The 27,398-nt window shown below is 37.8% G+C and overlaps 1 protein-coding gene across 1 annotated transcript; it reads left to right on the top strand.

Moving 5' to 3' along the window:
* The first annotated feature begins 248 nt into the window (after positions 1–248).
* On the top strand, positions 249–27,398 carry LOC129223922 (neurogenic locus protein delta-like). Its single transcript, XM_054858302.1, has 9 exons — positions 249–318; positions 6,025–6,324; positions 6,922–6,979; positions 17,490–17,756; positions 20,196–20,256; positions 21,738–21,868; positions 23,864–24,033; positions 24,424–24,646; positions 25,587–27,398. Exons 1-9 carry the CDS (start codon positions 265–267, stop codon positions 26,564–26,566), a joined length of 2,244 nt encoding a protein of 747 aa, XP_054714277.1. The 5' UTR covers positions 249–264; the 3' UTR covers positions 26,567–27,398.

The following is a 27,398-nucleotide window of genomic DNA, read 5'->3' as shown; positions in this document are numbered from 1 at the left end:
GCGGGTGAAGAGTACCTAGTCGAAGTAAAAGTTCTTTTTTTCTCAAGCGTAACATGGCCGACCGGCAATAATCTTGTTTGTGTTTGTGTGTGTGTTTTCTGTGCTCGTGTGGAATTATCTCGTTCTGTGCTTGGATATTTCTTATGTGGATTTTTAGTGTCGGTGATATGACACTCGGCTACTAATATCTGTGTCTGGATTTCTCAAATACTGACCTTCAGTGGCGGATTGGATTTTTTTACCCGGATCCCTCTCTTTGACACCATGCGGTGGACCTTCCCGGTTCTAGCCTTTCTGTGCATCCTCGCATCGGCCCAGGTAAGGAACTTATCGCATTTTAACTCTCTCTAGCGCTGTAGGGACTAATTGTCACCGAATTTTAAATGTCCTCAGTAAGCCATTGCTCTTCAGGTTGCGTCCATCATCAGTTCAAAATAAGTGGGCATACTCTCTCCATCTTCTCTTTAAAGTAAAGTATTTATCTCCGAGTCTCCTCATATTAGATTTATTGTAATTAATGCATATTGGAGTAACAAATTTGACAGACGCAACGAAGAGATTTTATGTTCCAAGTGAAAAGGACCAATATTTTTCTGTTGAGCATTGATTTTTTCTGATGTCATGTTTCAAATCATTTTTGCTAGCTTGTCTCTTTGCCGTAACATTTAGGCACAACTACAACTTGTTTTCATTAAATAAACATAGTAAAAAATTTTATTTTGACATCCATTAGGGGCAGGGGGAAGCATGTACGGGTGTTACCTCATTGGCCTAGTACTGCCAAAAATTTCTTATTTGGCTCTGGTTGATCTCTAGAAAAGTATTGTATAGAACTCCTTCTTTAACCAATGCAAGATTTTCAGATAAATTGTTTTTATTCCGTGTTTTAGTTGTAAACGATGAGGGCATGAAAAGCCCCTCGGCGGACATGAAGTAAATGCTCAGTCAAATTACATGGTTAGGTCTCTGAACTATTAAGATAGTCATTAAAATTTAATGCGACCTGTCACTTCAATTAGCAAAGCAAGGAAAAAATCTATACACGTAATGAAACTGAAGTATTTATTCATTAAATGCATGTTGCATATTTCTTCCTATTCCCTGTAAGATCCAGGAGCAGGATAAAGGTTTGGGTTTGTAATTACGATCTGACTTAAGTTCTGGACTAGCCGAATATTAGAATTTGAACCAAGGGTTGGCAAATGATTTAAACCTTTATGTATTCATAATAGCTTGTAGTGATTCGCTTCCCTTTTATGTACGTTGTCAAAACTGACGACCATTCTGCTTTTAAATTCCATTTGAAATTCTAAACCTTGAAAGTTTTATTCATTATTTTTTGAGACCTGAATCTCAATACAATAATGTGTTGAGATTACATTTTATGAAGAAAAATCTAATTAATTCTCGAGCCCTTTATTTTTTTTAATTAAATGCATAATAATTGCCCGATAAAAATAATAGTTTTAAAAAAATCAGTTCTATCAGCGTACGAGGTGGTTACCTTTGATTGTTAACCGTTGCATTTAACAAAAAAAAACAAACTATTTTTGAATTTACTAAGACTCCCAAATGCATTGTTTATTTTCCTTACCAGTAAGAATATTCGGAAAATTAAAGAATTCAAAACTACCAAAAAAAGAAGAAAAAAAACTAGTTATCTTTTCCGCATTGAAAATTAATTTCAGTGTTTAATTTGTTAACAAATATGAGATCATTTTGATATGGAGCGGATAAATATTTTTTGTACAGATCAAGAAAGTTTTACTTCAAAAAGAGAATGAAAAATAAACGAATTCTATTTGTCGGCCTCAATACATTCTCTTTTGCAAATTTTAAAACATTCCCCACTTGCCACAGTTTTGAGTACACTCCAGAATTCAGTGAGCTAAAGCAATGATCCCATCAACTTGTTAATACGGTTTATTTAATTATTGCTCCCCTCCGGTGCGATTCCTGGAAAAAGAAGAACATGCTATCCCCCGGAATGCGTTCGTTCGAGGGCCCTCGTCTAGTGATGCGAGGGCATTTCCGTGCGTTCATCTCGCGGGCGGGGGAATTCGAATACGAAAAACGATCCACAAACTAGTTCAAGGTTCGAAGAGCGTCGGTGTGAGGGTCAGACGCGAAAGGGTCGTGCGAATCTTCTATTTCTTAGTTTTTGTTTCTGACATTCAGCTGGTTTGCGTTCTAGTTTTACATTCCGGAATAGTTACCTTCGATTTGTTGGATTTTTTAGTGTGTTATTAGAATGGAATCGCTTGTTGCGAGATTTCCAATACAGTGGGATGAAGAGCTGATAACTCATGATTAAGTCCTCTAGTTTAATTTGCAGATGGTTAAATTCGGAGTTTGTTACGAAATTGGGTTTGACTCATAACAAGGAAAAGTTAAACACATTGGGTTACACTTTTCACTGGGTGCAATGCGTGGTTGTTTGGTTTAAAATTTAATTTTGAGCTTCATAATTAAATTATTAAATCTATATTCGGTACAAAAATGTAATGTATGGCATCTGTCATTGTTTTTTCTCTTCTTACTTTTTGTTCACCTTAAATTAAACTGGAGCAATATTAGAACATGGTTCTTAGTTTTTTAATTCAGTGTAGATTCAACTTGAGATAAAAATATTCTTTTTTATCTGCTGAAGTCACCACTATTTACTTTTCATTTGCAAAATATCCATGTAGCCCAACTAAAAATTTTCTTTTGGTGATTCGGCGATTGGTTGATCCGTTTCGGGCATTGAAATGAAAAACAAGGTGGCTCACTAGCGCCATCTAGGGGTTTCTCGACACATTGTCAAACGTCGTTTCTTTGTTTACATGTCGCGTTAATGTTTTCATCGGTTTAGTTTTCAGAATTATCTACTGAGATTTAAACCGATATTTTCAATACCCCCTTCTTTAAAAATGGTTTCCTCGACCCATATTTCAGGATTATAGTAACTTTTTAAAAAAATATGTTTTATGCCAAATTCTATTATTTTAAATTTCGGAGTCATGCCAAACTTAAGAAATGCTATGCGTTATTTCAACTTTTACATTCAATATTATGTCTGAGTATTTAAAGATATAATTTTTCTTAAACTGATAACAGCATTTTCACCGCAAGTTCAGTAAACAATATTATAAGCAAAACAGCATCTTTTTTAACAAGTCGCTCATTTTAATTATTTTACACTATAAGTATTAAGGACATGTTAATGATTAAATTATTTTGATCTGTTATTTGTCAATATATATAAGATTGTAAAAAAAAATCCATGATTTCAAGGAAGATTCAAGTCAGGAACCTTTAATTTTAACTAGCCTTTAACTTTCATGATGTTGCAAAAACTACTTTCCGCCAGGGAGCAGTGTGTAAGGACCTTAAAGCACATCATTAAATTCTCAGTTTTAACTAAAATAAGAAATAACTACTTTAGAGATCTTCCTCACTTGGCTGACGAAAGAGTTTCTTCAAAATATTTCTTAAATTTTAAAAGGGAAAAATTGTACGATTACACATTTTGTCACCATGCAGAAAGTTAAAGAAGTAGCCATCTTCATTTTACCCAAAATTATGTTTTTACTATTGGCCGCAAGGGAATTTAACAATTGCCTTTAAATCCTTCCTTTCTTCCCCACATGGTGATTGAAACGATTATGACCTTTTCGATAAAGAAATTTATCAGCTGAGCCTTCATGAGATCTCATCCGGAGTGGACACACGGAGGTTTACGATTGAGGAATAGAAGTAAAGGGATGTAAGTAGGTTTCTAAAAGTCTTGAGTTCAAACCGCATATAGAATTTCATTGAAAAGTCGTTCTAATTATGTGGTACAGCAGAACTAACTGCCTGGGCTAATATTACCAACTTTTCGCTTAAAACGGATACCTTATACCTTCACAGTACCTTCTACCATTTGCTAGTTATTTACTTTTATTTTTCTCAATTTTCCGACCTAACCCCTTTGTCTCTAGATGCTTCGGTTGTTTGTCCACTCTTCAGCTTCTCAAAATAAATATCAGAACTTTTCGCTAAATTAAATATGTTCATTCTATGAAGCTCTTTAAAAGCAATAATTATAATAATAAAAACACACGAAGCAATAAAAGAACCGGCGGGCACAGCAGTAAACTCCCTTCTTTCTGTAATTCATATTGCTGAGTTAATAGCACCGAGATGTTAAATTTATCGTTAAGTTACTAATGCAATTCGACAAAAGAAGCTATTTTGTTATCTTAAAAAGGGGAGTTGTTCTAAATTGTCTTTTATTTTTTTATTCCACTGATGAATACTTAACCTTGTGAATTATCATTTTCCCTAAAAACTGCAAATCTTACCCTCTGTTTTCCTTTGGACTTTCCCACGGACGGGGTCTATTATTTGACTTTATGCTTTATCTTATACCATACTACTGTCAATAATCTTCGTAAATATCAAATATTTGATAAACATTGCCAATAATTTCTACACTATCATTAAATCAGTGATAAAATCAAAGGTGTTCTTTGCGTCAGTTCTATTCAAGTATATTATTTCGTTCTTCGGCTGTTGCGATTCGATTGATACTGATTACGAAACACGTGCCTGAATTTGAGATTTTTTTTTTTTTTCAATGTCATTCGAATACACTCTACGTGATACATTCCCGTTTAGTATTTTATGCAGACCATTCACAAACTTTCGTAATGGGATTTCGGCGATATGCTGCATCGTCTGTACGAAACACTTAATTGTTTCTTATCTGCACTATTTCAAAAAACTCAAGTATCGTCCAAATTCAAATTTTTTGCAATGTCATAGAGTTGTGTATGGCAATAAAGTGGAGACAAATTAACGAGGACATTTCTCAGTACAATAATTCTGTGCGTATTTTACCAAATTCTAAAAGTTTGGCATTAATGCACCGCACATTTGAGGTCACAATCGTCATTCGATTTTGTTTCAATAAAAGATGACAATTTACTCAAGTTGTTCGCCTCAAACTATAGTAAAAATATTGCGCAATAGTTATTGAATGGTCAACCATGTTTTTTTGTTTTTTTTAACGTGGTTAACGTTGACAGTTAATGAATTATTATTTATTAACCACGACAAAAAGAGAAATTTGGCAACCATGCATCCGTGTGCATTTAAGGTCGAAAGGATTTGTTTCAGCTGATCGGTACTTCACTCAATATGACTCGCTTCTCTTAACATAAAACATATGTAAATCATCGTTTTTTTCCACGGCGTTATGCAACTGTCATGAAAAAAGAAACGTACAGGAGAAAAATACCTCGCTCATACTCGTTTACTTTAAATAACTACTTTTCATTAATTCTCATGTGAGATTTATTAAAAAATTGCCGTTATACCTTCGTTCATTCACCCGTTTCTATTTCTTCGATTTTAACTGCATTCGTGTGTATCCTCTCATAACTTATTTACAGTGATGATAGACGAACGATATGCATCATTGCTGGTATAATTTAGTAAAATAGAAATTGCTTTTCAACATACCTAAAAAATCGTTTGTTAGTTGCCACAAAAAATGAGTAAATATATGATATTTGGCTTGCTGACGTTCCTGAAAATAACAACTAACGTTTCAAGAACAAAATATGTTTTAATTTTGTAGTACGTTTAAAACATTTGTTGATTATGTGATTCATTTTAGGTTTTTATAATGTATTTGAATTGCTAGTAATTTTTATTGCTTTTTTATTGCTAGTAATTATTATTTAAAATGTACTTTTTGTCAGGTTACTGAAAGCGCATTTTTCGGCAGACGACCTTTTTTCGCTATGTTTAGTACGATTAAGTTTTTTTACCTACGTTCTAAGAAATACTTTTAAAGATGAATAAATAAAATCTGAGTTCAAAAACTGATGAAAATTACCGATCCCACCAATTTTATTGAAGGTTCTACTGTTACGTTTATATTATAGTTAAGGCAAGCTCTGTTTTTTTTTTTTTTTTTTTTTTTTTTATTTATTTATTTATTTTTTATGCCGTTTTCTTTCGAATGCTCACTGTTTTCTATCTTCCTCACAGGTCCACTGTTCCGGCGTTTTCGAACTGCGGCTGGATTCCTTCTTCAACGACCTGGGGCGCGATGCCGATGGCACGTGCTGCCAGGGCGTCCGTCCGTCCGGCTCGTCCGCCTGTTCCGGCCAGTGCCGGACCAGGTTTAGGATCTGCCTCAAACATTACCAGGCCACTATCGACCCGGGGCCACCCTGTACGTACGGGGAGACCCTGACGCCTGTAGTTGGCAACAACTCCGTCAGTCTGGGACAGCCTGAAACGACTTTTGCCAACCCCATTAGCTTTGCATTCGACTTTTCATGGGTGGTGAGTACGCCTTTTCTGCTACTTTGTATCACTTAATCTTGAATCAGGTGCAATAGATTTAGCAATTATTTCTCGAAACGTTAAAATCATTCGCACCCTTGTACAGGGACAAAATCATTTGATGATGCTTAATCGTTACATCTCAATGTTGACGTCATTTAAGCTCAACAACAGTTCCATTATAATGAAACTGACCATAGCAATGTTTTGTTGCAACTCTGACGTGATTTCTTAAACCAGTGACTCTCAACCTGTGGTCCACGAACATTAACAAAGTGAAAATTAATCGATTTAATTTTTATAGTTGCCATTAAATAAAATTGCTGTGAAAATATTATTTTAGTCATATGTGGTTCGTTTAGAATTCGGAAAGGTACCGAGTGGTCCTGAGTAGTGAAAGGTTGAGAACCACTGTCTTAAACGGACACTGATTTCTTTAAAATGTATGCCTTTCAAAAACAGTTGCAATTTCAATTAAAAACAAGCACATATAATAGATATTTATATTTTTTATGTGTAGACGTACAAACTCAAAGGCATTCTGAAAATATGTTAACGAGACAAAGGCTAATCGCTTTTCTTTCTTTTCCCCTATAGGGCACCTTCTCCTTGATTGTGGAAGCTTGGCACGAGGGCGAACCCAGCACTTCGCCAGGTGAGCTTCTATTTTTTCCCTCTCCCTCATAGTCCCCCCAACAGCGGGGGGGATCGTTTGGCGTTTATTTATCGGAGGCGCATGCCAGCATGGAACCAGGCGCATGCGCACGGGGAGTACGAGCGTCGAAACACGGCCGGGCGTGGGAAACGACAATACGCGATGGAAGGAGGGGGGACGAAGACTTGCTCGGGGTCGAAATCGTGTTTTGTGGTCCGTGAAAGCGCCGGCCAGGGGACGAAACACCAAGTTAGCTTCCTTTGCTCCAGTGACGGATTTCTCCCATCTTCGACTCAATCATGTCACTTGATTTTGATGAAAAGGGTAGAAATTCCACTACATGTGACTGGGAAGTACTCGGTATAGTTCTCGACTTGCGTCGATATTTCTCAAGAAATGAAAATTTGTAGTTACTTTAATGTGTTTTCAAATGTTTCTCGTCACATTCAATTCTAAATGACAAAATTTACAGCAAACATTATTAAATAGCGACTTTAAGCGCATGATAAAGTCAAACGGAAAATAAATTTTACTAAATGAGATGCTCCCGAAGGTTTTTAGTTTAGTTCAGAATGTACCTGAGGTTACGGTTAAAGGTTGTTAGTATTCTTAATCATCTGCCAATTTTATCAAAAAATTAAAATCGATAAATTTTGAAATATTAATTGAATTACACTAAAAAACACATCCTTATAAATTCACAAAATTATCCGCTTATCAAGTACAGTTTAATCTTCTTCCATTAAGCTGTCATGTTAATCTAAATATAAACCATTAATTTAACGTATTCATGTACATTTGTATATTAAAAGAACTGCTCAAACAATACAAAGTAGGAAATAATTGACTTCTTTATTACAAATATCACATTAGATGCTCCCAATAACTCCCACAGATGCCCTTCTGTAATAAGTAATTTTAAGTTCTTTGAAATCTTGAAGTTATTACACAATCATAACCGGTATATATGTATATAAACTACCATATTACGTATTATGACTAGAAATGTGTTAAAAACAAGGGTTCTGGGGTAGTTACTCTAAAACATTCCAAGCTGCTCGAAATAATCCAATGTGAGCAATGTATACTATTTGTATATAGTAATTAATTTGATTAATGGAATATCTTTTCATTAATTGACTTTATGTAGGCAATATATATTTCTATGACGCAAGATCAGAAAAAACAAAAATTGCAAAAAAAAAAAAAAAAAACTGTAAAATCTTACGGACGAATGTTAACTAATTTGTATGCACCCTAGTTTGTGACTAATAAAAATGCCTTATTTTTCACATTTATTTCCAAAATAACAAATTCTAGTTTCTAATTTTCACGTTTCAAGAAAAATATTACTTCTATCATTCATTCAAGTAAAAATATGATCAATTCAAAACTGACATTTCAAGCACTTAATTTTTTCAAATTCTACCTATATATTTATTATTTAAGAAGAAAAACTGTCTTCTGTGGGAAGTCTTTTCATTCCTTAGTTCACTTTTGCATTGAAAAAGGCACTCCATGTAACTCCAAAACACGTGCATGCAGTTCACGGCAAATGTGTAGGATTAAACTTAGTAATATTTTCTCTTAAATTTATTGTTAGTTTTATTTTGCTTATTAAATGTGCGTTAAAGTTCTTAAATTTATTTCGCGAAATGAGCTGTGTCCTTGTTTTAGAACATCAAATTAATTAGAACTGCGTGAGGTAAACAATGGGTTAGAGACCGGCTTCGCGGCGAAGCGAAGACATCTGTGGGAACATCGCATACCTCAGACAAAGGGCCCCGGCTGAAATTTATCTCTCTGCTCGCAGCCGAAAGGATTAATTTTCGGGCGCATACCCTTGTTTTGTTCTTTCGGAGTGGGAAAAAAGTTCTAACTTTCTCTCTGGCAGATCTCGTTAACATTTTCTTACACTCGCTCGTTATCCGAAAGAATAAACATTCTTCTTTTCGAACACTATAATTCTAATTACATTAGTGTTTTTGTCTCTTTTTTTTTTTTCGTGTCAAACCAGTCTGCAATCGGATTTTCTTTTTCCCCCCCCCCCCCCCCCAAAGATGGAATCAAGGAAATTGTTATTTAATAAACTGAAAAGTTAATGTGAAGTCTAATAATCATCAAAATAACAATTTGTTGAGAATAGTGTCTACGTTCAGTCACTTAAAACTTCTTCTCCGCGCCCTTCAGCTAATTTTCTTGAGAAGTTTTATAAAAGAACAGCTAATTTTTACTTCGTTAAATTATAGTTACTGAAACTAATAAATGTTTCCACTTTTAAGTGCAAAAACTCGCCACGATTGTTAACAGCAGCCATTTTATTTGTTCCATGTTGCTGTAACATTTTGAAATAAAATCTATAAACTCTGTAGGCAATTTGTTTTCACACCTTGGAGTATCTACTGACGTAATGTATTGCAGCATATAAAATTTCATTTTTAAGTAGACCATAATAAATGTACATTTTACAAATCATGATCTGTGGTGTTAGTTTCAGTTCTCTGAAAAGAGAAATAAATGGTGGAAAAGATAAAACAAAATTCCTTATTGTAAATGCTTAGGTTTCATACTATTTGTCGATCGGAATTTAAAAGGGCAAATTTTTAAATAATACATTTGAAGGGGGGGGGGGAAACATGAATTTTATTGATTATTTATTAATATATCATTATTATTCAAAACGATAGAAATTCAATGATTTTCCTACACTTTTAGAAGGTATCTATGGAACACAAACAGGAACAATGGGGACTTTTTTCTCTCCTTTTAGTCGAAGAACAGGCGCTTGAATCGCAAACCCAATCTACAGTGGGATCCAGAGAAGTAGTGAAAATATGGTAAAGGGTAATTCTCTCCCCCCCCCCCCTCCGGTCCCTTTCCACAAACCTTTGTTTGAAGCCAAATTGGCTATCTTGGTATTTGAAATATTTTGTTTTAGGACTGTGTCCCCAAACGCTCCAGAAAAAAAAATCTAGCGCGTTGTTATCTCACCTACTCCTACCAGGATCAAACTTGCCATGGCTGAGCTAGTGAGCGGGACAAATCCCTGGAAAACGATTGAATTCCAACGTTCAGAGTGCCTGAAATTTACTGAATTTTTAGTTGAAAACAAACGAGAAAATCATTCTTCGCACCTTTCCCACCCCCAAGAAATCTAAAAAAAAATCGCCACCCTCTAAAAGCGAGTCCGGTTATGCATGCATTCTGCACTGAGTGGACGACCCCCGATGCTCACCAGCTGGTGGAGGAACGGAGAAGACGGTAGCCCGTCTTCTCTCTCTCAGGTAGCTGGCTGATAGAGAGGAGAGGGGGAGAGGAGATAATCCTCTGAGGAGAGAAGAGGCCCGAGTGTGGGAAAGGGCGCCGCGGGGCATCCCGCGCCTCGTTTCCGATCGCCCGCGTCACCCCTCCCCCCTTGCTCATGAAACTCTTGTGTGCTGTGTGTGCGTATGTCTCGTGGCTTCCGCAGTCGCGAATCAACGCACATTCAAGACGATTCGCGATCGGACTTGCCTTCGACGGTAATCCACAAGAGAATCACTTGTTCTATTTTTTTTCACTTGTGTTCTCTCCCCCCCCCCTTTTTTTTTAAAGTTCGAATAGAATGCGTATGAAAGTCACAACGAATTTAATCTAGCTGCTCCCGTTATTCTTTAACCAACCGCGGATTTAGGGGGCGGGTCATGGCCTCCCTCAAAGCGACCGAAGATGGTCTAAAACTGCGTTTCAGGGACTTCTGTTTCGAAACATTTCACCTCAGACCACCTACTGTGCTCCCTTCCCCACTCTTTTCCCAAAACCATTTCCATGGACCGAAAACAGAAGAAATCCGAGAAATTTTTTTAACTTAGGACTAGTAACTAAAAAAAATTTAATGTACTTCCAAGCTAACTACTAAATTGAAACACTCGGTCAAAATCATCCAAATTTTCACCTCCATGCCTTCTCTTTTCCCTTTATTGAACACTATTGCGGAGTGACTTATGTCAATGCTTTCTTTCTTTTTTCGTTTAATAGAACGTGAGGAATAGATCTAGATCCTATATTGACAAAAGCCATTTCAAGATAAGAATGTAGTTCCGAGCATAACTGAATCTTAAGTAAAGAAAGTATAAATATAAACTTATACTACTGCTCCGTTTAAAGAGTTCAGTTCAATAGTTTATACTGTTTACTTCGAAAATGTGTTCAAATCATTGAAACACAAATATTGGTTTTCAGGAAGAAATTTTATTTCATAAATAACTCATTGACTTCTTTTTTCAATACTCTACTTTACCGGTGAGCATGGCTTAATTTCTATCAAAAGAAGTGCACAGGCCCTATTGTCCCCACACTTTGTTTTCACGCGTAAAAAGCCAGAATTCCGGCTAGAGTGTTGAAATTTGCATAAAATTGAAAAGAATACAGAAAGTCAGCCCCCGAGAGTTCCTATTCAAACTGAGCCCTGCTTGTGAGTCTCGAGTCCCACAGAATCACCTTCACCGAAATACGTTATCCAAGAATAGTCAACAATATTTGCGCGAGAATCTAGATGAAATTTCTTCCATAGTTTTCGGCGTTCATAATACTGTCTTCAGCTCAACTATATCGGAGATTCAGATTGTTTTAATTTAATCAACCGCCAGGTCTCGTTGACAATATCACATAGCGTGTTGGCCATTGGGTGCCTCGGAAGCGGCAGAGGGTGGTCCACGCCGTAAAAATCATCTGGCTACCGTGTCGAGAATCGCAACCGGTTTCGCAGAAAAAAGAACCCCTGCGGCCAAAACAGGGGGTCCCGTAATGAGCGAGCTACCGATAGCCAACGCACCATTCATCAAAAGCTCGCATTCCTCAGTTCCTTTCACCCCCCAGCGCGAGGGGGGGGGGGAGAATTCTTCAGGTCGGTTCTTTCTCTCTGCGTCTATTGTCAGAGTTATTTATTTGGGCCATTAAATGCTCTTGCCTTTTTCTTAATGAAGTCGTTTGTTGCATTGCGCTTCTAGGGCCCAAGTGATCACCTTGATGAAGAGTCAAGCATTTACTTAGGGCAACAATGCTATTTCAATGCCTAAACATACAGGTTTTTCTTTAAACTGGAAGTTGAAATTAATGCTAAATTATACAAACTCGTTTTCAACAATCAATTACTTCCCTGGGCAAGTGGTCTGGAGGGAAATTACGGTCTCTCATTTTCAAATTAAATTCTTGAACCTCTGGTGAAGAACCTCTGGCTGGAAGACCGATAAAAGTTCTATTGTTATAGTGGTACCGAATAAATAAGACCAATTTAAAATTAAAAATATTTCGCTGAAAAGGTAAATTACGCTTTTGAAGAGCTTCTCTAAGTACTGAAATAACTTGATTTGTACTATACGAATTTAGAAAACGATTATGATTTTTTTTAAATGTAATTCCAGAGCAATTTATGGACAAATTCTCGAATTAATAATTTTTCATTAAATAAAAGAATCAATGTTAAAAGTACTATCTCAACTCTTGTCCATGTTTGGAATCATTTGAGACCTATTCATTCCTCTCTGGGGACAACTTTCTAAAGACTTTTAAAATAGAAGCAAGTTCTGTCGATATAAGCGTTCGATTATAGAACGCTTTAAATGAGCAAACTTGGGGTGTTAAGAGTTTTGGAAGTTTATGGATTAATGAATTTAAATATCCTCCAGATACTTTGTGCTGAGACGATTTTTCTTGGTCTTCTGAAGTTGGACATGAATGCATAAAGTCCCCAATTTCCTCTCCACTTTTTTTTTTCTCCAACTGGTCAGTTTTAAGGAATATGAGATGGCAGTACTTTTTCCCGAGAGAAAGGAATCCACCTGCTGCAGTGTGGGAAAGGACCACTGACCATCTGTCATGCGCCGAAGGGTCGTTTATCTTATTCCTCACCGTTGTGGTCTATTATGTTCGTAGGGGCCGTCTTTTGAAGCCTTTGTTCTCTTACATGTTCGTCCTCTCCCCTTACTAGGCACTGGATAGAAATTCGTGACTGCCTGTTCTGGGATATACAGAACCTTTGCGAAATTACTCATTGGATATTTAAAAAAAATGAAAACGTAAAAAGAAAGAGGCTAAAATTCAAATTTTTGATTGAAGACGCGAGTTTCCTCCAAGATTTGGGTTTGGAGAGGATCACAAACGATTAGGGAAGAAGAAACTGGTAAATTTCAACCTTTTGTGCATTTCCAGTTTCTTCCATTTTGTTTTGCGTAGCATTGTACTAATTCTGTACAATTGCTTATTTCCCTTCCACTAAAATTGCTTTGGCATTATGAAATTCATTTAACGTCTTTGCTTCCCATTGGACTAATGAATGGATTTTGATGAATATTCCCTAATTGGAAATTCTTCCAATTGGATACTTTTCAATAAATTTGCATAATTGCACCATTCAAAAACAAGAAAAACTAACGAGGAGTTTAATATTCTGATCTTCGAAAGCTAAAGTTCTTGCAAAATAATATACTTGCTTGCTTAGTTGCAATTGTTTGAAAAAAAAATACTCGAGTTGGGAAAGTTTTGTTGATTTTTTTTTTAATTCGAAAAGTTTTATTTGAAAGTATCTTTTGTGTTAGAAAATTTTTTTAATTTCGAACAACAATTTGTTGCCTACTTGTAGAAGTTTTTGATGTAATAGATTGTATAATACGATGCGGAAGCTATAAAGGATCAAAATTAAGACATTTTTGCTGTTTAAAACGCAGATTCATTTTTAGTAAACAGTACTCATCACATCAGAGATCTGGTAAAGATAACGTCCGTGCATGACAGATAAGCTCTCTGTTCAGCTGGGCTGTGGAAAAAGTTTAATCAGTGTTCTGGGGCATAAAGAATGCAATAGAACAGAAAAGTGTCCCTTATCTTCAGAAAGGAACTCTTGAATGGAGTGCGGAGTAAACCTCTTCCTGTGGGCTCAATGGGGTGGAAGAAATCGGGTTCTTTCGAATCGTGGGAATGGTCTGCTGGAAAAGTCAGAAATTGGACCCACATGGAGCAACGGGCACCTCCCTCCTAGTTGAACGAAGGGGGACAATCAGCCGTTGATGACCGGTGGTCATTCGTCTTCTTCATCATATCTAATGGAACAATGTGGGGAGGTTTTCTCTTTTGTTCCAGCTACTGGATAGGTTTAAGCTTGAGCCCCAAAAAGGTATGCCGTTGGAAAATGTTTATCGAAATAATGGAGGAACCGCTGGAAATGCTTGGCGGAATTTTCTTTTCATGGAAAAAATAGGAAAAAGAATTGAGGCGAAATTAGAGTTAGGTTCCGGGTGGAATTTTCTCAACCCCTTAGTCTTAAAATCAGTAATGGTCAGTCACTAAAAGGTGTACTACATTTTTTCAGATGATCACTAGAAACGAAATTACTCAATAATTATGTGACTCGTGCGATTACGAAGTACCTAACAGCTGATAATTTCAAAAACATTTTTTATTATCGAAGCTGCCGATTTGAGTTTCGTAACGATTTTTCCGTTATTAATCGTGGTAAAGTAGTCACCGCTTCTGTTGATTACAGTTGATCATTTAATGTGGGATGTCACTCATCCTAGCTTGATGATAATTGATCAAAATTTATTTTTTTCTTTGACTATTATTTCATCAAATCAATAGAACTTAAAGTTTTCTACATTTCGTTGTGTTCGATTTCAAAATAAATAAACCGATAGAAGACGTTTCTCATAGAGCGGGGGAGGAGTCAGTGTCATCCCGGAGACCTACTTTCTCCGGCACATCTGTCGCGTCACGCAAGCGGACTTGGATTAATGGAGGGAGAATCCTTCGTAACTCATGCGATTCACCCTCCTGTCTTTCGCTTTCCTTGAGGATGAACGAAAATGAACTGGTCCACTTCGAAAATTGGCAAACCTCCTTCCGAACACCGTTCACAGGATGGCAATGTCAGGCTTATATTCCGCTTTTTTATTTCGATCGAATCACGATATAAAAGAACGATTTAGTTCGCTTTAAACGAAATAGACTTTGGCTATTTTATGCACCGTGATACTTTTTTGTCAGATCCACCTAAAACGCATTTCGATGGTCAAAAGGACCAATTGCAATTTTATTAATTTGCTTATTGGAAAGTAATTATGGACAAGCTACTTGCATATTTTGCCATTGTGTGAGGATGTAAGACTAACGTTAGCTAGCGGCGAACGAACTTTACGAAATGTTTCTAAAACGGATTACGTGGAATAAATTTCTTTAAAATGGTAATGGCACGCAATGCCTCATCGTTCGAAATTTGAGGGGGAGAAGGCTTAAAGAGAATAAATTGCGAGAAGAAAATCGTGTTTTTATATTTAGACTCCACATCGTTAGTAGGGATAAAAATTTAATATTGTATTTACTTTTTTATACTTTTGTTCTTAGTTTTAAGCAAAAAGGGACTTTCAATAATGTCTATGTCTAAAAAACGGCAGTAATATTGATTCGATATATCTTATTAAGTTCAAGTCGTTTTTTTCTCTGACTTTTTCAAAAACTTTTTATTACATAAAAGAATAATTTTTATTACTTCTATAGTTGTGCCATGGTATTACTTAATGAACATTTTAGTTGCTGCCAATTTTATTCCTTATAATCCCAGTACACACAAAAGCGACTAGAATTCTGTCCAGACCACCTTTAGGACACTCTTTTGTTACTGATGGCGAATTCTAATCACGGATGTCTATTAAAAGAAGGAAAGTGCTCCATTTCGAAAATGTGTACCATTCTTCTTCCAATGACGGATCGATATTATCTTCTAGTTTACGACTTTCGTGAACAATCTTCCCTTTTTTTCTGGGAGGCGTTCATAAAGTTAACTGAATAGAGCGTGGACACTTCATCTGCTGAGACCCCACAGGAAAGTTTGTTTGCACCGGTTTGCACCTCTGGGGGACATCTTTTCTTCCCGGGGATCACTAGGATCAGCCGGTGAGCAAAACTGCCCCAGTTAGCAACATTGTGTTCCGAAGTCATTTGTTTGCGCTATTGGATATCTTCTTTGTCCTCTGGTGGAAACGACGCGGAGCGTGACTTCCAAGATTGGTCTCGGTGCCTTTTTGCCTTTCCCAACACAACACCTGTTGCTTTCGAGTGCTTCGCAAATGTACACTGCTGAAACTTTCTCAAATGAGCTCCCGAAGGAAATTATCTGTAGTTGATCGAATGATCTCGGGATGCTTTGGGTACTCTTTCACAATGCAGCAAGAAATTTGGCGAAACAACGCCATCGTTAAGGTTATGTCAATCCAAAGGAACTAAAGTGCAGGCAGGAAATAAACATTGATCTCAATCTCGCAAAAAATATTAAATGGCTGAATATAAAATACAGTTGGAACTTGATAACTTGAAGCTTATAACCCGAAAATTCCTTTACCTCAAAGTTTTCACTGGGTCCCAAACTCTTGGAAACTTTTCATAACTCGAACTACCAATAACTTGTACGTTTTAGTCGGTACCTTGGGACTTCGATTTATCGAGAGTTGACTATATATAGCTATTTACTCTAAATTTTGTATAAGATATGAATAAATTAGAATTTCAATGCTAAACTATATTACCTTCTACACAGTTGCACTGAGAGAGCCTCTGTTACACGAAAATAACATACTTTCCGATGCAAAAGTTAAAGATGGGGTCAAAAATAAAGATGAAGAGAATGGTTTAGTTAAGAGATAACATTTAATGAAACTACTCAAAATATAAAAACTGTTAGTGTAGTCATTGTTTGAACGAAGCTATCTGTTGGTTTGCTTGGTAACATCAAAGATTTGAATCACTGGATCTAATTTCTAGCCTTCCACGACGAACATCACAAATCTGTTTAAATTACAAAGAAGATCCGAACTTTCCCAAGTCATATTTCACGCGTTTCATTACGCCAAATAACTGAAACTGTTGTGGAATGACCCACATTCCAAGGCCAAGTTCAATGTGGCCATCGGGAGTCCCACTTTGCGGGAAGGGGTCATGATCATGAAGGGGAGGGGGAAAGTTGTTTTACCTCTTGTTCCCATGCTGTCTTGCACAAAAAGAACACATATTTGATCAATGGAAGCTTCAGGGTAAACACCCTCGCATTTTATGAACTCTTTAACAATGGTACATTTTCCCCTTTGATTTATATCGTGTTTATGCGCAAGATATTGCATTCAGAAACCTATTTGCAACTAATTAAATAATTAAATGTAAAAGATGTACCAGATATGATCAGGATTTCACATTATCACAACAGAAACTTGACGTTTAATTGATTTTAGTGTAAAATTAGCAATTGGTTGGCAATGCAAGGTAAAGTGACATTTTTGAGAGAGCTACCGAAGCGTTTTTTGTTCTGCTTCAAATGAAGAGCATTCATAGATAAATGCATCCATATAAGCGCGATATTATAAATGCGTAATACTACTACGTCACTCTATTCCTAATATTAATTAACTTATTTTTCGTTTTTTATGTTGCACTTAAATCTGTGTTCAGAAATTGTCGCATGGTGTTCATATGCATCCTTTTCTTCCAGGTGGTGGTGGGGGAGAGCGTCGCTTGATTGCCCGCCTGGCTACCCAGCGGTGGCTGGACGTGGGCGAGGGATGGACTCAGGAATTGCACCGCACCAACCACACCCGCTTTGCGTACGCTGTGCGTGTGCGCTGTTCGCCCCACTACTATGGTGAAGGATGCGCCCGACTCTGTCGTCCTAGGGACGATAAGTTTGGACACTATGTCTGCTCCTCCGCGGGAGAGAAGGTCTGCCTGCAAGGTTGGACTGGAGAATACTGCACAGTTGGTAAGTTTTATTTATTTATGTCTACATTTTTTTTAACGAAATGTTTGCAAGAAATAAATGAGAATAAATTCAGGGCCCGATTAATATGTCAGGGGGCCTCAAGACAAACGCTTTTTTTTGGGCCCAAATGTAGTTAAACCTTACAACTTTAGCCATTGCATAAAAACAATTTAAGTCATTTGTGGGCCCTAGGCCATGGCCTAGTTGGCTTATTCAGTAATCAAGCCCTGAATATATTGGCAAAAAAGAGGAAGAAAAACTTAAGAAGATCGTTTCATCACTTCAAAATAAAGCGCTTGCTCATATTTGGTAGTATAGGACTGTCATTTTAATTTCAAATGTGGGCCTCAATGCATTGTTAATCATAGGCTATGATCCTGAATTAAATTTTATATCTTTACTTCGAGTACATTACTGTGAGATTACGCTATAACTTATGTGCCATGATTAATGATTTTGCTTTTAACCGGTATTACTCGGGAATAAAAAGTTTAACTTCAAGGGAGTGTTTTCGGATTTTTCACGCTTTGGGTGCATTGCACCATATTCTTTGTTTCATCGTGTGAATTATAAAAGTTAGTGTATGCTATGGCAAGCAAGTGTCCCTTATAGAGAGGTGAAGAGGCGAGTGTTCCGAAATTCGAAGCGTCGGCATGTGCGCGCGCAGCTGGCCGGTGTGCGCCAGCTGGCCCCGAACAAGGACCTGGCCCCATCTGGCTCTCTTGCTCTTATACAATAAGAGCGGGGAGGGAGCAGCGGAAGCGCTCCTCAGCCCGACGGAAGTCGAAGACACACTTTTCTCCGGAGGACCCCTCTTGGGGGGGGGGGGGGGGGCTGTTTCTCGTGAGACTCGGGATATATTTTTTTCTCGCTCTCTCTTTCCTTCTTGGTGTTTAGCCCAGAATCAACAGGATCGAAATAAAGATCTTAGACCACTTCCACCAAGAATAGGGGGAAAAAATATGAAAAATAATCGAAGTGATGGGAAAGTTATTAGAGTCCAATACGTGCTATATGCATGAAAAAAAAAAAAAAAAAAAAAATTGAACTACACAAATTTCAAGTTCTAGAAATTATTCATTTTACTCTTTTTCTCTGTGAAACGCTTTCTAGATATGAATCTTGAATCGAAAGGTTTAATCATCAGTTTTCTATCTAAATAAATAATTACTGCAAGATAAAAATACGAAGTAAAAAGACAACTTAAAAATTAACTGTAAAATAAAATACATATTGTGTTTAGTAATTTAAATAAACAAGATATTGAAAACAGTGCTTTCCACCCGTCAATTTGTTAAAAACAATAACATACGCACCACGTTAACAAATGTATTTTTTTTAATCTTAAAGTTTGACCTAAATCCTCATATTGAAATACTGTTACTCGAAGGGGAAAAAAACTAGACGTATTTAGAAGAAAAAAAGTAATTTTTGGTCATAGAAAATTTGTTAAATAGAAGTGTGACATAATAAAGCTTAAATATTTTCAAGAAAGCATAAGCACAGAAGCATTGTATTTTACTGAAATTAAAATTGCTCAATATGCACTCGATGGCATTAAAGGTCGTCATTGTATCAGGATAAACCTTCAAATTCTAAAGATCGAACTTCCAATTATTAATCGTACTTTAATTTTTAAGTTCCCCGATTGATTTATGTTGTTAATTAAATTCCCTGCAGAAAACGGTATGGAGCTTATAAACTCAACAGCACTTGAATCTTTTCTCATGTGTGGCAACATATTTGTTTTGTTTTCTATAGCATTCGGAGAGGGGGACACGAGCGAATCTGAATCAACACGAGGGGTGGGGAATAGGAAATGTAAAGTGGCGGAAATGCTTGAATGTCGGCTTCCTTCCACGTCTGGAAAGGAGCTCTCTTCTTCTCGTGGGAGACTTTTCGAAAGGAGGAGAAAAAAAAAAAAAAACTCCACCATATGGGTTTCCTCAACTCTGCCCCATTGATAGTAATCCTATGCCCGTTTATTGGGTTCAGATCATCAAGCCTTAGGTAATGGTTGTTGTTAATTGTGGCACATAAAAATAAATGATAAATATAAATAAGTTCTCTTCTACTACAAATGTAATACAGTAGTAGCTTATTGGAACTATGATAATAATAATACTGATCTTTTAACATATTAGTCACCAAATAGCACAAAATGGTGAGCAGATTAAAATATGTTTGTCGCACTTGATTTAAACTGAAGTGATAACTAAAAAATTTCGAAGTTTTATCAAGTCAATGTTTATATTTCTGAGCACAGCTACAAAATTTTAAATACTTGGTAATTATTACTTATTCCGTGGTGGTCAAGTCGAATGTTTTCTGGTAATCAACAAAATTGTTTAAAGTAGTATTTACTAACGAGATCATTAATTTGTTCTGTTCATTGTTGAATTGTGCTCTGTTTTTACTAACAAGATATTTCTTCCACAGCTGTCTGCTTACCAGGTTGTCACAACGAACACGGATACTGCGACCAACCTAACGAATGCAAGTGAGTACGAAATCCTATCTGTTCATGTACAGTATAGCTTCGATTTAACGATACCCGAGATTTAAGGATTTCCTCAATTTACATTTCACTGATCCGGATATGACTGCATTGAATGTCTATGCTTCTAGATTTGACGATATCGTTGATTTGACGATAGCTTTTACCAGCCATTTGACAATCGTTAAGACGGGGTTGTACTGTATTTTTTACTAATTCATTTCCATAAACAATATGGACAATTAGGACTTAATTTGTATAGCAGTTCTGCTTCTGTACCTCTTTAAATTCTATACTTTTTTTACATATTATTCGGAACTCAGTCTATATTTCCCTATAAAAAAATAAGGTCTGAAGACTGTTGAACTCTCACACTTCTTTTGTTTAGAAGTGTAAGCAACGAAATTATTTCATCATACGAAATCAAAGTTCTCAAAACAAAATGCGGCCTTTTTCTGTATCAACTGCATCAGAAAATTGAAATTAAGTTCCGCGCATCCAACATCAAATAGATTCCGAGCGTGTTTTCGAATGTTTTGCGGGCTGGAGAAAGCACTCGCAGAAGCGCGCGATTCATTTGGAAAATGACGGTCATCAGGTCTGAGGAAAACACCATCCTCAAGACTGCGCTTGTTTACACCACACCCATTTGGGGCCTGACAGGCTATTACCTACCTATCTTCTGTTTCCGAAAAATATCCGCCGGGGCTCTCTCGTTATCGGAAAGTGCACAGAAGCCGTCTAGGGGGAGGAGGGCTCCCCTCCCCTCCCCCCATTATCTGACTCGTCTTCTCTTGTTATTTTATTGCCCTTCTTTTAAGGGACTGGGGGAGGGGGGGGGACAAGCAAACGGCGAGATAGTCCATAAACATGAAGAGGTTCACAACCAGCAGAGGAGAAAGATTCGTTGGTTATTTAGCAACCTCAGAATGAGTGCCACTTCTTGAGATAATCTTAGTTTCTTATAGATGCTCTCTATGGAGTAAGATAGTTCTAGCTCACCATTACCAAAAAAAAAAAAAGTTTTGTAACAATATACAGTGGGGGAAGAAATTCAATTTAACGTGAAGAAAAATAATAATTCGAACGATTATTGTTCTTTTTAATTGACTTTCGAAAGAACTTATGAACTCAAATATACTTATATTTTGACTGACTATATACAAAACAATTCCCTGTAATAATTTCAGTAACTGTTATATTTTACTTGACCTGACTTATTTAGTCATCTAGTTCTTTTAATGACTATAATTTATCTGATTCCTACGCAACCATTCGAAATTTGAACTGCCTAAAAATCGAATGTCAAATTTCACTTTTATTTGTTTTTCTTCTGTAATTATTCATGACTATTCTTTGAATGATCACGTATGTTCAATCAGTAAAGATGTTACATTACGTCATTATAATATATTTTGTGTAGCTTTAGATAACGTCGATGTCTTTTGCCACAAGACTCATGTGTGTATTTCTTGTGTACGTAGGTGCCGCTTGGGATGGCAAGGAACCCATTGCGATAGCTGTATCAGATATCCGGGCTGTCTTCATGGCACGTGCAGTCAACCCTGGCAATGCAATTGTGATGAAGGTTGGGGAGGTCTCTTCTGCAATCAAGGTGAGTTCAATTTCATAGAACAAAAGTTAATTTTCTTTATCACTTGAGTCATAAAAGCAGATATGTGTGAAAAGGTGTTTAAACTTTTTTTTTTCTTTTTGCCTGTCATGGTCGCGAACAAAATGGTACCCTATGGAAAATATTAATTTGTTTTTCAAGTTGCATAGTTCTTCAGAAACAACGAAACGTCCATTTTGGGATTAACTCTCATAAACGAGTCAGAAATAGTTTCACAATGTTTTACGCAGCTAAAGAGGTTTCTTCATAATTTCTTGAATCCCCCCCCCCCTTCTTGTACTTCTGCTTTCTGTACTTCTACCATCATATTAGTTATTAGTTTACTTTATTATTACTTTAACTGTTGCGTATTTTATTAACCATGGTCCCTATCAAGCCAAAGTGATGCCCAGGTCCTGGTAAAATTTGATTCCCTTCTTACATGAAGGTCCAAATTTTCAAAGTAGTTTCCGGAACAAAAAAAAAGGATGAAAGGAAGAAATGTCTTAATTTAGTGCCCTGGTCCACGGACATGCAGGATCATGCTTTAATCAGCACCTGAATTAACGTTTTGCTAATAATAATAATTATAACAATTAAATGTTGTGGAAATCCAAGACTTAATAAAAGTAGCTGGTCGAAAGCGTTCCCACGTCGTTCCTCCCGAATTCTCCAAATAAGCATTGTAATGAGGGAAGGAGAGTCACGAAGGGCCACCCCCGATCACCCTCAGATGAATGGCGTCCTTTGTCCGATCAGAAAGGGAGAAAGCATTCCCGCAATTAGCATTTAATGACTGGCCACTTTGACCTTGGCGAGAGTGAGTCGGACTCCATCTTTGTCTTAGCGCACCCCGACACAACCGGAAGCGCGGTCGCACGCAAACGATCCGAAGGTGAACGAAAGACGGAGTTGCCATAGATCACGTGATAAAGGGGGGAGGGGGGGAGAGAATGCGATCGGACATGGGAAAGGAACAGCGAGAACGTCGCTATGTTTCTTTTGTTTTGTTTTCATCGCGGACACGGTTTATTTACCTCGCTCTCGAAGCGACGGCTCTAACTGCGACCGCAAGGTGAATGATCATGTGGGAATCGCTACTCGCTCGGAAAACACCGTGCCATTTGTCCTCCAGTTCGAGAGGATGAGTCGAAGTGTCCGTTCTTCGAAATCTTCGCGTGGCAACACCAATTATAATTTGAAATAAAGATTTTTACTCCGGGAAGTCGCAAATGTTCAAAATTGCGATAAAGATACCAAATCGGGTCTAGAAAATGGGGTGTCGATTACGCCACTAAAAATTACACAAATAATTAATGGTCTAAAATCCAAGCATAAACAAATCCGACTACTTCATGGTGCATTTACGGAAACCTAGTAAACACTGAACCGAGCTATACTTTTGTCACACGATGCACCGTCATTTCAACTAAATCCCGTTTTATTTATAATCCTCTTAATTCGATGATTTTGAAGAGTAGTTTAAAACTTGCTGTGAATACTTCATATACAGATAGTTAGTCTTCATATTTATTAGCGAATATTTATCAATCCCCATCGAGTAAAATCCCAATAGAATATAAAACAGGAGGTGTTCTAGCCTCTAACCGAAGTAGTATACAAATTTACCGTATTCTTTTGCTACTGTCCTCTACAAACCCTTTTTCATCAGTGCTTTCACTATCTTATCTCTTGCATCATCATTCAAAGGATTCTTAAATACTGTAACCAAAAACAGAGACAAGCCTATAAAAGTAATAAATATGTGCTCTTATGAAAGTGATACCAACTTGACACTTACTGTTTTATTAAGTCAACTAGGGTAGGGACGAACTAATGATGTTCAGTAACTGAATTCAGGTGTGTATTAGGGCAGCAAAAAAGTTACAGAACTAAACACCATATCCCCTTTGTTATCTTGAACTATCCTTTGCTAATGTTTATTAAGTTGCTCATAAATAGAACCTCTCCTTATGTGTGACTTTCATTTCCCCTCAGATCTCAACTACTGCACAAACCACAAACCCTGCAAACACGGAGGGACATGCACTAACACCGGCCAAGGGTCATACACGTGCACATGCACGGAAGGATTCAGCGGCACCAATTGCGAGGAAGCCCTCGATCACTGTGCCGCGCACCATTGTCTCAACGGAGGAACGTGCAAGGTATGTCTAAGTCATTTTTTCTTCCTGCTCTTTGGAGATTCCTTTAGGTCGATAATATTGTGTTCTAACAAAACAGTGAATCACGTTAATTGGCCTTCGGTCTAACACTTTCGAAAACAATCATTTCATGTTCATCCTTTAAAATTTTTGAGCGAACTGGTTGAAATTTGGTAATAATTTTTGGTGCATCCTTTAATTGTTGTTCTACTAATTTTCAAATTGATAATGCATCAGTTCTGGTGCATTCTTTAATTGATGTACCAGTTCTAGAAACTAGTGATATGTCTTTTTGGTGCACCCATCAATTTTTCTGCAATCAGTAAAATTTCAGTTTTAGTACATCCTTTATTTCATGTACCGATTGCTAACCTTGGTTTCCTTTGTTTATAGAATGGATCCCGAAACTACACATGCGAGTGCTTTCCGGGCTTCAGTGGTGCCCGTTGCGAGAGGGCTGCAGCAGTTAACCCCTGCTCGAGCGCCCCATGCCAGAATGGAGGAACCTGTGTAGAAGGAGCTAACGGAGGCCACTTGTGCGTATGCACCCCAGCTTTCGACGGAGCTCTTTGTGAGACGCAGAGGAACCCTTGCGAACCGAATCCCTGTCTAAATGGTAAGTGTAAGATTCCTTCTTTAGATTAATGAATAATCTTGACGATTCCTATCAGGTATAGAAAAAGATTCTTTTATACCACTGTCATGATATGAACTGTAGCGCAGCTCTGGTTAGTTGGGCTGTGACCTTGACTATGTTTACCTGTTTTAGGGAAGTTAAGTGAAAAATAAAAGTGTTATTGGCTCGGATTTTAGTTGGAATATTTTTGAAATACTACTAAGAAAGTTTCTCAATTCAACTTAGCGCCAATTACCCCTCCCTATTTACCGAAACAGAGGTAAACATTGTCAGAGTCGGAGCTCAACTTCTCAGAGCCTCACAATATGTTCTTGAATATCTAAGTATCGAAAAAATTCAAATCTGTCAGTTTGTATTTTTTAATTTAAATTTGAAAATGAGTGCCAAGTGCATTCTGATTCATAGGAAAAAAAAAACTTTAAAAGCAACGATTTTTATTGAATCGATAGTTTCTTAAAGATCTTTCTTAAGTATCAAATGCTGCCTTTAGTCTTTTTATGTACCGTCTGAAGCTTCTAAGAAAACGGTTAAAAAGGTTTTCAGTGATGTGGCTGCTGATGTTTGAAAAAGGGACACATAGCTGAATAGTTGTCATGAAAAGCTGGAAATGTAAGGAATCAATCATCACTTCAAGCCCTCTATCAATTAACTGAAATCGTCCTTTTTTTTTTTTTTTTTTAGGCAATTAGATTATGTGACATGCTAATCAGGGTATCAATCTGCATAAGATATTCACTCTCACATGACAAAGAATTGATTTTGAAATTATGTCCCAGAAATCAAACAGAAAGTAAATTCATTTTAGAACAGCCATTGTAATAGGAACAAGATAATGAAGAAAGTTTCGTATGTGCTAAAAATCAATTACTCTCTATGTGGTGGATTATCTCGATATTTATTCATTCATTTTTTTCTGCAGATGGTAGTTGTCACAACTCTGGTAGGGGCGTGTCCTTCTCCTGCATGTGTCCGGCCGGCTTCTCTGGACCCCGTTGTGAACGTGACGATGACGACTGCGCCGGCCGCAACCCGTGTGCAAACGGTGGTACTTGTGTGGATGGCGCCAATACTTTCCGTTGCGCCTGCGTACCTGGATGGGTTGGACCGACCTGTGACACGCAAGTGGATGACTGCCTAGCCAAGCCTTGCGCCAACGGGGGAACTTGCCATGATTTGGTCAATGACTACCGATGCGACTGCGCCCCGGGATTCTCTGGCAAAGACTGTTCCATCAATGTGGATGAATGCAGATCTCAGCCCTGCTTGCACGGAGCCACTTGTGAAGACAGAGTCAATGAGTTTGTCTGCCACTGCCCAGAGGGATTCGCCGGCGCCCTTTGCCAGCACAGGATGTCCAATGGATGGCCTCTAGATGCCCACGAGGAAGTGTTCCTTCTGGATGATAACAATCTGCTACCAGCTGATCCTCGACCCACTTCTGTGTCGGAAATTGCCCATCAAATATCCGAAGAAGAGATCTCTCCAGAAGCAGTCCCGCCTTCGGCTTCTGAGCAAGCAGTGGTGATCGTCTGCGCATCTCTCGCCATGTGCCTCTTGCTGCTCCTCATCCCTGCTGCCTGGTGTATTCGCCGCTCGCGTCAGCGCAAGTTGGCACGACAAGCATCAGATGCCGAAGCTTGTCGCCAAAACGAACAAAATAGTGTCATGAACAATAAGTGTCTAGATAGACAGATAGTCAATACCTTGAGCCATAAGGCTCCTAAGGTTAGCAATGGAGGCGCGCCTCAAGAGGAGGCCTCCCTCCACAGGACTAAGTCCAACAAACTCCTAAACACGGATTGCACGTGCAGCATCCGTCACAGCAAGGTGCTGGACTCTGAGCATGACTGTGCTCCAGATAGGACGATAGAACCTCCTTCTATTTCGACCAAAAGGTGAATTCGACCCCCAAGTGTCGTGTATATAAAATTCCTTGTGCTTTCATCGATATGTCTCGAGTATATAAGTTTGTTGCCACCGATCCTCAACAGGGTATCGTAATCTCGAGTGGAGTAACGTGGTTTAGATAACGTGTCTTGAGACGTCACATTGATTCCCTTCATTTATGAAAAATGAGAGATTCGTGAGATCGTCGCCAGTCTATTCCAAAGAATCTGTTCCAACTACCGTTGCTCGATGTCTGCTGCCAACCTATTGCCTCGAGTCGGCCGCCTAGGCACTGCTGCAGGGTGCTTCAGCAGTTACAGCCAACAGCTGAAAACAAACGACTCAAAGCATTTTCCTCCAAACGGTTGTTGTTCATTTCTCAACCAAACAGCCAGTGGAAACGAAAGATCGGTCACTTTGCTAAACGACACGTTGTAGTTCTTGTTCCTCTACTACTTTCTGTCACAAGACCAAACATATCAATTATCTGAATCTTCAACGTTGTTAGCATGTCTCAACTTTCACTGACGGCCTGTTAAAAAAATGTTAGTCAGACACGTTGAGCCAATGAAGAGTGAGAACAAGTGTATGTGGTACTTACTACATTTCCACAAAAGTCGTTCTAAGTTTGTGTATCTCATTTACGTTTGGCGCAATCCTGGAGTGTAGCTGAAATGTCAGTCTTAGCCAGAATTCAACCTGCAATAATAATCTTCGACGATAGTTTCTGGCGTTCTTGCTCCACGGTGCGGAGCGAATTGACCTGACCACGCTGGACGAATGTTTGATAGCGCCACCAGCACTCGGTCTGTCACCGACCACACAGTCAAAATCTGTGATCTAG

This window comes from Uloborus diversus, chromosome 6 (genome assembly GCF_026930045.1).
Source record: "Uloborus diversus isolate 005 chromosome 6, Udiv.v.3.1, whole genome shotgun sequence".
NCBI classification, from domain to species: Eukaryota; Metazoa; Arthropoda; class Arachnida; order Araneae; family Uloboridae; genus Uloborus; species Uloborus diversus.
This window is presented reverse-complemented; position numbering and strand designations above follow the sequence as displayed.

Coding starts and splice junctions, on each gene's coding strand:
- LOC129223922 (XM_054858302.1), top strand. CDS start 265: ATGCGGTGGACCTTCCCGGTTCTAGCCTTTCTGTGCATCCTCGCATCG. Junction 6,325..6,921: donor CATTCGACTTTTCATGGGTG/GTGAGTACGCCT, acceptor TTTCCCCTATAG/GGCACCTTCTCCTTGATTGT. Junction 24,034..24,423: donor TCAACGGAGGAACGTGCAAG/GTATGTCTAAGT, acceptor CTTTGTTTATAG/AATGGATCCCGAAACTACAC.